At 41.1% G+C, this 14228-nt stretch overlaps 1 protein-coding gene across 2 annotated transcripts in view; it reads right to left on the bottom strand.

The window, feature by feature from the left end:
• Positions 1–14228, bottom strand: part of MACO1 (macoilin 1) — a 76138-nt gene that overhangs the window by 48309 nt on the left and 13601 nt on the right. For both annotated transcript variants that reach the window (XM_075603736.1, XM_075603737.1), the window contains 2 exons: positions 4832–4973; positions 1738–1864 (listed from right to left, as the gene is read on the bottom strand). In XM_075603736.1, coding sequence (XP_075459851.1) covers positions 1738–1864; positions 4832–4973 — 269 coding nt within the window. The remainder of the gene's footprint in view (positions 1–1737; positions 1865–4831; positions 4974–14228) is intronic.

Genomic DNA, 14228 nt, shown 5'->3' with positions numbered 1-14228 from the left:
AAAAGCGATCAGCTGCCTTACTGGGACTCAATTCCCCCTAAATTAAAACTTTCACGTATTTGCTTCTCGTGTAAAAATGCAGCGGTTTTAATTCTCTAAGCCCGCTTCATTTAAAATGTTATCGGGTAATTGTTCTTTCCACTTAATAGCTTTAAACAAATTATGCTGCCATCATTAATCAAAATCAAAGAGAGACTCTGGGTGAACCATCTTCGTGCATACATAACCGTTTACAATCACAAACGAGATTAGATAGTGTGTAGAAACCAGGGGAGGCCAACTTCAGTCCTCAAGGCCACCAACAGGTCAGGTTTTCAGGATATCCCTGCTTCAGCACGGGTCTTTGACAGCCACCTGTGCTTAAGCTGGTATATCCTGGAAACCAGTCCTGTTAGGGGGACTGGAGCTGAGCAGCCCTCCCCAAGGGTAACTTAGCCCTTGGTGGGCTGCTAGCTAGCCCTTGAAGCATCTCATGCTGCCCACCACTGGTATAAAACAGTGCTAAGTATTAGGTTACCATGGAGACATATAATTATTTAAACATTCTTATTATTGTTCGATTTCTATAAAAATGGTGCCAGTCCTACATTTAACTTATAAAACAAAATGTCACTGTTTTCTTTGGTCCTAGGAGGAAGTGTCCCTTCAATGTCATTGTGTAATGACACAAAACCCTTACACCACCAGCAACACATTACAATGCACCACAAGAGTCCCTCAAAGTAAAAACGGTTCACAAGGAATAGAAAAAATAAGGGGAAAAGCGAGACAAAGCCCCCGGGAAAATGTAGTGGAGCTCAAAATGTAAAAGGGCAGTCCCAGGTAGTGAGCAAAACCAACAAAATACCCATTTTCCTCTTCTTGTTTCTATTCCTTGTGAACCCTTTTTACTTTGAGGGACTCCTGTGGTGCATTGTTCGTAATGTGTTGCTGCAGCGAAAGGGTTTGTGTTTCCTTGTACGCAGTCACAACTCTGGTTCAAGGTCATTACACAAATTACATTAAAAGGGGCATTCCCTCCTAGGGCTAAAGAAAAACATACATATGTACACTCTGAGATAGAGATATAAATAAAAAAAAGTGCAATGCCTTTTACACAATTAAAAGCAAATATCTGTCTGCTTTTGTTAACTCGAGAGAAATCACAAGCTGCATTTATTTGGGGGGGGGGGACACACGCTCTGTGCAAACACCACTTAACACAGTGATCTTAGCTGAAGGGAGCAGCTGGAGGAAATCACATCTCCTCGCTTGTCTCAGCTCAGCACGTTTACAAACCAATGTTAGATCAGGATTTGAATTAAAAAATTTTTTTAAATACATTAATCCCCCAGATGTAACCCCTTAAACATGGCACTGCCATCACTACACAGTGATCCTGGGATTGTTTTTTTTGAGTGGTGTGAATTAATGCTCATCACACACTTCGGTTTATTTGTTTGACAGAAGATGGCATGGTACAGTAATTAGCAAAAGGAAATATAAACTATTTAACTGTAGACTTCGCAAATGCTCTCAAGATTTCCCAAAACCCTGCACAGCACTTACCATGGAAATGTAAAGTTCAAAAAAAAGTGTGTGTGCGTGTGTTAATAATATGCAAGTATTTTTCACTGAACCTATTAAACATGTCACTGCCATTAGTTCCCGTTGGGACTGCACCTTTATAATATACGGAATCTGCAGACGTTTTACTGAAAGCCGTAAGCATGCGGTAATAAAAGTAGGCAAACTTACCTGTGTGCCACACATACTGTACCCATACATAGGTACTGGCAGCAAAAAATAGCCATTGTACTGGTATAAATAGAAGACATATTATATCTGAAGTGAACGCTACACACACAAAAAATACTGAAAAGGCCTGAAACAGAAACAGAATAAAAAAGGTGTTAGATTTCTTAGGTTGCAGAATTAAAGAAACAAATGACTACATGAAAACCACACGGCTTCATATATTTCATTTCTTTTTACAACTGCTCACTACCCTGAATAGGAGTAGCAGCCATAAAAAAAAAAATACACAAGTGTGCATTAGCTTCAGGTTAGGAAGTACCGGACCCATTAACAAGAGGGCCCCCGGAGCAGAGCCATTGTGCTGAAAAGGTGCCATTTCACCTCTTTTAAAAAATGTTTTTTTATATGGTTATGAAGCAAGGGGTTTCCTGGAGCTGTACTGCAATAATTTCAGTTGTGGGGACCCCCTGGTTGCGTTGCAGCTTTCTGGTCCATGTGCGATTGAGGGACCAGGAAGTAACCGGGAAGTATCTCGGGAAGCAGGGCACCTTGGAGCGGAAATCAACGCTACTCAGCTCTGGAAAGTAGAGAATATTGAATGAGATGCACCGTTAAAGCACCAGGTAACCCCTGACTGCCAAGATAGTTCTTACTTTTACTAGCACTTTCCAGGAAACACTGCAGGGTCAGAAGCGGCACTGCCGCCTCACAATGATGTCACGGCTTTCTATTGGTCACCAGAGTGAGGCTGACCCGAGTGGCCGAATAGTTTCTCCCGCACAAGAATTCTAGTGATAGAATTGCACAACTAAACACCAGGAACAATGTGGTCCCCATAGCTTTGATTAATGCGGTTCAGCTCTGGGTGGGGGGGGGGGGGGGCTGGTACCAAGGAAACAGTTACTACCTACAACGTGGTCCAGTCCTATGGTTCCTAATCTGATCGTTATATTAGATAGGACAGAGAATTAGATAGCTACACAACCATGATTGATAGTGCCATTACATAGAAGCAATGCCTTCGAACTTGTCTCACCATCGTTACATGAGACATTGTTACATTGTGTAGATTGTTAGTGCTGCCAAGGTCTCAAACAAATATCTGTCAAGCAAGAACACAGGACCTGCCTCATCAATCCTCCTTTAATCTCACAGGCCACCTGAATTTACTGGTTGCAAACACAGAGATTACGAATCTTTCGTGCGGTAGGAAACCAGGCTTACAGCACAGAAAATAAAGGGGAGTAATGTGACCAACTCAAATTGCAGTCGAGTGCTTTAAAGGAGGATTACACCAAATGAGTTAAAATAATAATTTTTTCATGCAACATTAGCAGTCTTTATATGGACTGCCCCTTTGTAGGACAGCGATCCCATTTCAGCTACAGATGTGTTGCGTACAATGTATAAAGGGTATGTTGACAGAGTACATCTGTACAAGTAGAGAGGGGAATAAAAGCTACTATTATTCATTTGTCCTTTCATCACACAATGTGACAAACCCCTGCCAGAAACATGTACAATATTCTGTGTTTGTTTAGTGTTTTAACATGGGACATTGGATAACAGGGCAGAACCCCGCTATTCTTAAGACTTATTTCTATTGCTTAATACCATTATTGTAGTGTTGCAATAAGACACAAGTGTGACAATAAGGAGAGACAAAGGAAAGGGGGAGAGAAGAAGAGAGAGGAGGAGAAGGGGAGGAGAGAGGAGAAGTGGAGGAGAGAGAAGGAGAGGAGAGAGAAGGAGAGGGGGAGGAGAGAGGAGTGAGAGGGGGGGGGGGGCAAGTAAGAAACTTCATTTTCAAATTAGAAAAAGGTACTCTTTCCTGTAAGCTGTATATGAATACTTTGTTATAACAATTAACATGCATGCCCAGCCTGTTGTAAGTATTAAGACACAAGAACATAGAAAATCCTATAGAAGAATTAGGGCCCTCGGTTTAGAATTGGCAAGCGTTCCCGCACCCGCCAGATTGCACCAACGATGTGAACGCAAAATGTTGGCAGCAAATATTGAAATCTATTAGTCCTATTGCTACAGAATGTGTTTTGATTTCTAACAAGAAAATATAGCAATAATAGATTGCTTAAAAAGGTGCAGTCTCACATAGGCCAAAGTGAAACACACTCCAGCGATGTGTTTCAGTGCTGGAAACAAAGTGATGGCGTCTTCATAAAAATCAGAAATATTTTAAAATAATTTATTTTCTGCACATTTTCCGTCATATTTATGTACAACGTAGACTCCTAATGAAAGAGGGGGGCGATTGGAAATCTTAGGTGTTGCAAATAAGTGTTAAGGTAACTTGCTTTAAAACGCACGCATCATACAAGCTAAATTACCTTTTAACCCCTTTGCTAGCCCCAGGATGTAATTGCCACATCAGAACTGGCACTCTGAGCCTCATGACTGACGAGCAGGAGGGCTTGTTTTTTTCCAGGTTAGGTCACGTCCTGCGTTCAATTGGAGCACAGGACGCGATCTGCCCAGTGAGGAAACAGGAGGATCACTCATCTGTATCATCAAAAATGGCCACCGCGGTCACGACTGTCGGAGGGGCCGTGGCACTCGGACACGATGACCCCTACGGCACTCAAACCACAGTTAACCTGACAAGACAGATCAGTATATGTCAGTCCAACCTTCAAGATGCTGGGCCTTATGTACCAAGCAGTGTTCTGCCATCATATTTACAGCCTATTAAAGTCATTGTGCCGGAAGGCTTCTTAAGCCAGAAGACTTGGTACGTATGGCCCACAAGTTGTACAATATTGCCCAGCGTACACTTCCAAACATAATTACAATTCTGTTTGATTGTAACATATTGTTTTGAAAAATTCTTCTGTCTGGAATGTTTAAAAAGGTAGCAATTAGGACCACATTTATTGGCATTGTTTAAGTGGGACTGCACCTTTACATAGCCCAGCTGCTCAATACAGCAAGTAAAAGCTCCCCTCTATCTCGGGAGGAACATACTCTCAGCCAAACAACTATTTAAAAAAAAAAGGAAGGGGAAAGGAAGATGTTTTCATGTATTTAAAAGGACACCCACCTAAATCCCCACAGGTACATATTACATATTACATACCAAGCCCTGGTATCTGAAGGAATCATACACACTCCTGATGAAAAGCCAGAAGGGCCACAAGTATTCAAATCTGAACTCCAGGACGAAATCCGCCAGTAACACTAGTGCCCAGACGACCAGGAATTTCAGGTACAAGAACGTACTGCAAGGAAAAGAAGCACATTATTAAAAAAGGTACAACCTCTGGTAGTTTGGAAAAAACATCTCAAATGCCATGGTCTAAACAATTGTTTTCATACAAAGCAAACATCTGTTTCAGTTTCTTTGAAAATGAAGAATGGTCTTGTCACCTGGGCCTCTGAATGGAGGAGTGGCCAGCAAATATCTCCTCAACCTTTAGCCTACCTGTCCCAGCTCAAGGGACACACCGTGACCACTTGACCTGTATATGGGACAAGGGTTAATATACGCCGCTATCTAGCGGACACACTTTTCACCTTCCTCAAAAAAAGGTCCCTCAACGTAATATCTCCCCTCAATCCATTCCAATATACAGTCTACCACAAAACAGCACACTTGTGGGCACATGACATATGCAACCAGGGTTAATACACATGGCTAAACTAACCAACTCACCTGTCGACGCCACAAGGTACTTCAAAACAAGTTAATATTTACCCTTTACTCTGTTGCAATAATACCCGCTGCCACTACCCAAGAAATATGCAAATAAAATATGCATCTGCCAGGGTCTACGGTCCCTGTTTATTAAAGAAAAACTGTGCACTTAAACACAAAAAAAATAAATCTGTTGTAGTAAAGCAGGTCTGAAAATGTACTATACTCTTGTGACAGGGTGAATGCACTATGCCTGGGAGGCCTATGTATAGGTCTGGAGTCCAGCAGTGACCTGGTTAATTCCAGTTTGAGAAAAGGCTGGGTTAATTAACTAGGTCCCCGCAGACTCGTTAAGGAGTTTGACGAACCCGGAGCTCCCAAATGTTCCAGGTTCCTGTCTGAATCAGAAGCATATCCTGAAACGCTGGAGGGATAACAGCTTGCCAAAAAGGTCTGTTACATTGGGACTCTTATGCATGCTCTGGGTTTCTATCCTGGACTTGAACCACCCATTCTGTGAACAGGGCAAAGTCCTGCTAAGGACTTCTTTTTCCATTGGTTTATCTATACTGAGCTCTGTTATTTTGTGTTGCATGTTTTTTGGGCTGAATAAACAAGCCTATTACATTGCCCCTGTAACAACTCTATACAAAGCGCGCAAACAGTTCATTCAGAGCCCAAAGCATTAAAAAGTTTTGTTTTAAAATATATATATAATGCAGTGCTTAGGTTAAAGAAAGAGATAACTATAAGAATATGGCTATAAAAAAAAAATGCAGACAAGTTTCTTAAAATAAACAGAAACATAGCAGAATTCTTTACGTTACCACACATCATAAGTAAGTTCTTCCCAGAGGTCACTGGTGTAGAAAGATGAAAATTTACGTGCCTGATCCGAGACACCTCTGTTGATTTTCATATTACTGTGGTGAGACTTCAGTACTATCTTTTCCCCCATTGAAACATAAACTCACTCCTGTCGTAAATCCGGCTGACCGTTTGATTTAAGGGGGGGGTGGGGGAGAAATCCCTTTCTTGCAACGTTTAAAAAAAGTCTGCCTTAATATATCAAAAATCTTATAACTTTATTCCTATAATACATGGAATAACGTGAGTCATGAATAGGGTCAGGAGAGTTTGCTGTATGTAACAATACGATTGTTGACCGGCTCGCTCCTAAATTTGAGCGACAATTGAATATCTGTCCCGTTCCACCTCCTAAACCTTAAGTGTTTGGCCTTATTTCATCAGTCTCTTTACAACTGCAAATATCTAAACGTCATACTTCCGAATAGGTGTCAGGTCCATGATGCCCTATATTTAATACAGTCCTCAGGCTAAGTGGTGACCTGTTTGTCACGACCTCACTATGATGCGCAGGGGATACTTGAATGTAAGGATTTCTATGAGGTGACAGCTCACGATTCAACTATTGTCTATAGCCTTCCAAGCTACACACCTCTTTTAGTGGGCCACCAGTGATAACACCTAATTAAGCCCTCTTTGTAGATCAGCACAGACACAGGGTGTCAGGTTTAATGACTTGTCATTAAAACAATTGTGTTTAACACAATTTTTGACCAACGTTAATACCTGAAGTACCAGATTAATTAAAATAATTAATAGCCCCCGCCATTTTTATTACAGGGACAATAAAGATTTTTTTTTTTTTTAAAGGAATGGAGGGCTTCCTGATCAGCAGAAAGTGAGAACACACCAGATATTGGAGATTAAAGCACAAGAATTATCTTTACAGAAACAAAAAGGGAAGAAAAGCCGTTGACAACCTGCTTTTAGACAACTCTCCCACCAAAACTTTTTTTTTTTTTTTAATGGATGTATAACATTGTGGGACTGCCCTGAATAGGTTAATCCTCATGTGGTCATCCCACTAAAAAACACAAAGGCGGGTGGAGAAGATTACAAAGCACCGATGACTGGAGTTACTAACCATTGACCCGGAGTGACAGTTCATGCCAATCGAGATCCACCACCAGTTGTCAAAGTCTTGTGAATCCCCGATATGCCGATGGAGGCTTCTCCCATCGTAGAACCCCCAAAATGAAGCTGCCTTTTTTAGGTTTAAGATTACCAATTTAAATTACTGGTGTCATCGTCAGAGCCCCCAAACAAGTTGAGAGGCTCTCGCAGCGAGTGACGACCATGCTGCCTGTATAACTTGTTATCTACTAGTTTGAGAATCCCAGTACTCTTACACCAGGAGAACTCAACTAAGATAGCTTCTGAAAGACTTCCTGCCCAGCGAGCCAATCAATGTGGCCAGATCAAGTACCCGTTACCAATTCGTTGCCTCCGGAACAAGCCAGGCAGCCATACCCAACCATCCTATATATCCCTTGTGCTGGGGACATCTACTTCTGAACTGGGGTTCAGTGTAGGATCAACATGGCTCTGCTCAAAACCTATACATTAAAGAAAAAAATATATATCCCCACTTTAATAGGAATATTTTTTCCCATCTAAAATTGATGACGATGCACATTGAGTTTTGCAACCCCAATGCGTTTGACCTGAAGAGCTTACAACAGGGTTGGCCTCTGGCACATGGAGATCGTGAGATACAGCAACTTGCACAAGGTCACGGGGAGCCAGTGCTACCATTGCAGTGGAGAGGTAGTCAGATGAGGAGAGCCACTGCAATGATCGGGCTGGAGGCAGTATGGTACAATGTAAAAACGGAATTGGATACACAAGGCACGAACACAGGCATTGAACAAGAATCTACCTTTGGAGTGAAACCAGTTCAAATCAGTGTTCTTACCATCAACCTTCCCCTTCAGCCCTTAAAACTAGATCATGTCAATTATTGTTACACAGGAGCCCATCCATGTAACAGGTTTTCATACTGATGCATCTCACCGGATTCAAGCAGTTATCACATTTCAAAACCGTCATTCAAACATTGCTTATTTTCATCGTTTTGCCGAGTTGGAAGAGACCAATTTAGAAGTAGGTCAATTTGTTTATATACCCCCAAACAAAAGTAGCCGATACTAAACCCGTCATGAGGCACATGATATCTGGAAAATATGAAAATAAAAAATAGACAAATTGGTTTATTTGCATACGTCCCAGTCATCTATTTACGTATCAGGTATTCAGTTCCCTCTGCAATGATAGAAAAACTCTTCTAGCTTGACTAGGTAGTATTTCTGGCTGTGATGTTCCAAGTGACACTGTATCAAACAAGTACAAATATTGTAGCAAAGTTCATAGAAATGAGATGATAGATCATGCAAACATTAGTGAATACGGCAACAAAATAAAAAAAATGATATATATATATTTATATATATATATATAAATATAACTGTATGCTCATCTGCATGTCTTAGGCAGGTCTGCAACCCCGCCTTTCCCCATTATCACCCAGCATACAGCTTTACATGTACATTTTATATATATATATAATCACGTTAAATTGTATTCAGTTTTGTGGGTGCTCTCCTATTTGTAAGAATATGGGTTTAACGAATAGGTCCCAATATCACGTTCCTAGGTGTCAGTGTGTGTAAATGAAAGCATTGTTAAAGTGAGTTTCCCCTCCTTCAGTGAGGCACTGCGGATAGAGTTTCCTCTTTGTAACCCAGAGAGGGATGCCTTCCACTGACTGAAGTGCTGCGTCTGCACAGCATCCCCTGGCAAGAGGAACATCAACAGGAGCTAAGCTGCCGGCATCAAGTCCTCTTATTCAACAATTCAACCCCACCCCCCACCCGTATTATAAAGAACCAGTTATAAGCACTCGATAAAACTCTACAATAATTAATTACTTTCAATAAAGTTAAATTAAAATAAAGGCTTGACCCACTGAAGGACCGGACGGTCGGCCACCCCCATGGGTGGGTAATCAGGGACGCCTCCCACCCCCTCTCCCCCCCCCCCCATCTCTCGTGTTTCAACCCCCACTCTTATAAGGAAAAAAGGGAAAAACAACTGTTATGGTATTATGTTATGCACATATGACAATGCGTGTAAAGTGATGTTTCAATACCTAATAAAAATGTTTGGGAAAAATAAATAAATAAATAAATAAAGGCTTGACACTAACAGAAAAGTTATCCATATAACAATAATTGCATTTCGCTTTTAGTAATGCACCTGCATAACGAGCCTAAATGCGTGTTAATTGTAATGAATAGAACAGAAGATATTGGGTATTTTAATCAATCTAGTACACAAGGGGTTAACGTTTGTTACAAAATTGCCTTAAAAATATACATTGTTTTTATGGCCTGTCAAGCCAGGCCAGGCCTGTGGTGTATAGGACTGCAGTTAGAGAGGCATCCGCTTTGCCAGAGATGACTAAAATATGCCTTCCCTGACACTAGAACAAACAAGACCCTTTTAAATGCACCTTCAAAAAGACATTTTTTGGAGGGTTCAGGGGACATGGCTAAGGTGGTATTCCAAAGACTACATTTATTAAATCTGCATATATAATCAAGAGCCTGACAGAAATTTTTGACAATGGAGACAAGTGTGGGGAGCGCAAGCAGGCAGAGGTGCGCAGACTGAAAAGTTTACGCACCCCTGTATTAACCCTTGTCCCGTATGCAAGTCATGCTCATAGGTGGGCCAAACGCGACAACACGCATGAAAAGGTTTGCAAAGGCGCAGTGTATTGGTGTGACTGGAGTGGTAAATGTGACTGCTTTTAACCCCAACTATAGGGGTTACAAAGATCAAGAGAACAAGAAGCCCAACAAAAACAAAACAAAAAAACACAAATAAATATTAAACTTGTCATCTAAAGAACTTAACTTGGATCATCTGAGTGTTTTGTCAAAGGGCTTGTCCTTTTGCCCCACAAGCAAAATGAATGTTTGAGACAATGAAAGATGCAAGCCTGTTAAAGGAAGTTAGTTCTACACACATTGTTCACTAGGAGGCAACAGAGGAGCATCATGAATACATCTATGGAAGATTTTGAATCTATGGATTTAGAAAATCTTGATATCCTTAGGTGACCTCCTAATGAAAAGTAATAGACCAATGGGTGAAGGCCTCTTTACAGATTTAAAATTAAGATCTACTTTCACACAACCACATAAAACAATGTGCAAGTCTTCACAAAACTGGTCACATGATCGAGAGATTGTATTTGCTTGTTATATTATTCAATCTTACTGCTAAAGAGAACGTGGCACTAAAAAGGTCTTAGTAATGATGCACAGATTGTTATAAAAGGATCAGATAAAGGCAGCAATGTGGTGGTGATGGATAGAACTATGTATGCTGCAGAATGTGCAAGACTACTGGCAGACAGAACATGTTACCGCATACTTGGTGACCCTACGTTGGTCTTCCAAAAGCAACTATTGGCTATTCTTGAAGATGGTTTAAAGAACAAGGTTATCTCAAAAAAGGAGTTTGATACCTTTTATCAACTACCTAAAATACACAAGGGGAAAGTTCCCCCACCGGGTAGGCCAATAGTTTCTGGCATTGGGAATTTTACATCAAATGTCAGCATTTATGTTGACAAACTATTGCGTCCATTTGTCAGTGCCCTACCATCGTGATACGAAGGCTGTACTAGCAAAATTGGAGGATGTAACAACAGATCCTTGTACATTTTTGGTAGGGCTGGATGTCGAGGGGCTCTACACAAGCATCCCTCATCCTGTTGGCAGTGGCTCATTTTTTGAGATCGAGAGGTCAGGATTTGGTGATACACAATGAATTCATCCTTCAACTACTGGACCTTACCCTAACCAAAAACTACTTTGTTTGACCAAAAATATCATCAGATCCAGGGCACTGCAATGGGGACCACCTGCGCAAATCTATATCTGGGCTGGTGGGAGGAAGCGGTTTTCTTCAGCGAGGTCCTGGAACTTTACCCAAGTCACGTAGAGTTATGGGTAAGGTTCATAGATGACATTCTGATGCTAAAAGACTCCTGGGTGAGTTCATTGATAAACTAAACACCAATACTCATAACTTGAAGCTTACTTTTATTTCAAGTGAATAGAGTATTGATTTTCTTGACATTACCATCCTGAAAGATCCTAACGGCAAGTTGGACACAACAATTTTTAGGAAGGGTACCGCGACCAATAGTTTGCTGAGGGCAGACAGTCAGCATCCCAAACACGTAATCAATGCCATTCCCACTGGCCCATACCCAAGATTACGGAGGAATTGTTCAACACTAACTGAATACAGTATAGAATACAATCAAAAGGAATGACAGATTTATTGAACGTGGTCACCCAAAACACAAAATCTAAAGGCCTATAAGAGGGCGGCAACAACAACTAGGACACAATTACTAGCCAATACAGTTCCGAGAGGATCCCATAAACCTATTAGATTTATAGGGACATTTAGTGATCAATGGCACATCCTGATGGATGAAGATCTTAGGAGTGTCCTACAACCATCTCCCAAATTGACAAGTAGGAGAAGCAAGAACCTAAAGGACATCCTAGTTAGGAGTCACCATCAGGTGAAACCACAGAGAACGTGGCTGGGTCACAAACCAACTGGTTCCTATTCCTGTGGTCGCTGTAGGGCCTGTAGGCTTGTACCAACAAGAAAGGAATTCACAGACTCCACACAACAGCACAAATATATGATTAAGGACTTTATAAATTGCACCACCACAGGAGTCATTTATCTAATTGTGTGCTGTTGTGGCAAATTATATGTTGGGGAAAACTTTTAGACAATTTAAGAAGAGGATTCTAGAACATCTTGGATCAATTCGAAAGGCTACAGATACACCAGTGGCACGACATAAAATTAATGAACATGGAGACAGTGATAAATTTATATTTATTGGTATAGACTAGAGCATATACCTTGGGGCCCAAGGAAGGGAGATTGGGACAAGAAGCTGCTGCAGAAAGAGTGCAAGTGGATATACATACTTAAAACACTTAGCCCCAGAGGTTTGAATGAGGGTTTCATCTATTCTCCATTCCTATAGATTGACTGTGACCAGCTGACATGGATGGCAATAATCCTTTAGTATAAACGGGAGGGGATCCAGTTATATAGTATAAACTTAGATGTCCGTTTTGACCTGTGGGGCGGACAGACTAGGTTAGTTAATTTCTACACCTTTACACTATACCGGTTTCAAGATGCCATCTGTGTGCTTTTATACATTACCTTTCCCGAACCTTAGTGTGAAGCTGGGAGTGTGTTATTTTATACAATATTAAGCATGTTATATGGGTTCTCTTTTCCCTTTCTCCCTCCCCTGTCCCGTTTCCTTTGGACACTTAATTTATGGATGGTGAGTTCCCAGTAAATTGTACTAACGCGCATTGTAACTGGTGCGGAGCATAATACGATTGGCTACATTTAGTAAAACCTCCTGGCAAGGAGGTATAAAGGACATCTATGCCATTCTGGTGTACGCCTCCTACCTTGAGAGTGCGAGGCCCGAGCGCTCAACGTACGTCGGGCATGACGTCATCACGTTGACGTCTTGAAGGACACAGGTGGAATCATTCCTGTTCGTTCGGGGACATGTTGTATACTATGCGCTTTTGCCCGCGATGTGAACAGCTTACCTAACATAGTATTGCGTTGAGTGGCTTGTGGAATATCCAGGCCTGAGATCAGAGATTACACTTAGATAGCACAAGCATATATTGGCTTTTGTTACTAATTGCTTTGTATTTTACTACCTATTTGTCCATGTATCTAGCTGATATGAGTATAAATTGTATCTTTATTTAGTTGTGATACATGTGCTTTTGGTGCTACATTTTTGGCCTTAAATACCAGTGCCATATAGATTAACAAGCTATTTAATTGTGCATATATACTGGTGCCGGTATGTGATAAGCATAACCCCGCTATATTTTTCCATCTGGATGGGTGTTTTATCTGGTTTATGTACATTTACACGGATATACTAACAATGTATTGTATGTATATTTATATAGCGCCAAAAGTGTACTCAGCGCTTCAAAGAATACAGTACAGGGAATTATAATTATACAATAAATGCAGCAAAATCAGACAATAGGAAAGGAAATCCCTGCCCCGAAGAGCTTACAATCTAAGAGGTTTAATGGGAAACTTACAGAGACAGCAGGTGAGGGAATAAGTGCTGTAGATGGCAGCGCTTGGTCACAATGGGTGGTAGGAGTGACTGAGTGTGGGACAGTAACCATGAGTGCAGGCTGTTGGGATGCTTGATTTGTGGGGTAAAATTTAAGGAAGGTCAGTGTTAACATTTTCATTTAACACCATTTACAGGGGAAGAGGTGGCAGGGAGGCATGAGTGAGATCAGGTGTGTATGTCTGGCTTCAGGCTTAGGGGAGATCCCCAGCAGCAGGAAGGCTTAGATAAGAGGGTGTGAATTGAGGATTTGTGTAGGTGTTTTTTATTGACGGGTAAAGAAGCTGTTGGGAGACAGGTGTATAAATAATGGTGCAGTGGGGAGTGAGGAAGTTGGAGAGAACAGAGATGTTCATAAAGGATTAAGGATGCATTAAGATGTGACTTATATCACTTTAAGGTCAAGCGCTGGACACATTGGTGTCTCACAGGTTTCCCATAACGCACATGACGATCTTGATTTGCCATGAGAAACACAATTTACTGAGAGCAGTATTACTGAGAGCAGTATTACCTGACTATTATGATATCATTGGGCAACAAGAACCACCCTTTTAGTATTCATTTTAACCCACATGTATATTATCACACCTTTGCGTCGATGTTCTGTATCCAAATAAAACTTTTTTGGTTTGGCCATTTACAGGCTTTTATTGGTAAATTGTCCTCCCAGTGTTGGGAGCATTCGCTTTATGTAGTAAAACTAGCCTATTAGACGATTGCGTCTGGGAG

Source organism: Ascaphus truei, chromosome 6 (assembly GCF_040206685.1).
Source record: "Ascaphus truei isolate aAscTru1 chromosome 6, aAscTru1.hap1, whole genome shotgun sequence".
In the NCBI taxonomy this organism is placed as follows: domain Eukaryota; kingdom Metazoa; phylum Chordata; class Amphibia; order Anura; family Ascaphidae; genus Ascaphus; species Ascaphus truei.
The sequence above is the reverse complement of the archived record's forward strand: the minus strand, read 5'-3'. Positions and strand labels throughout refer to the sequence as shown.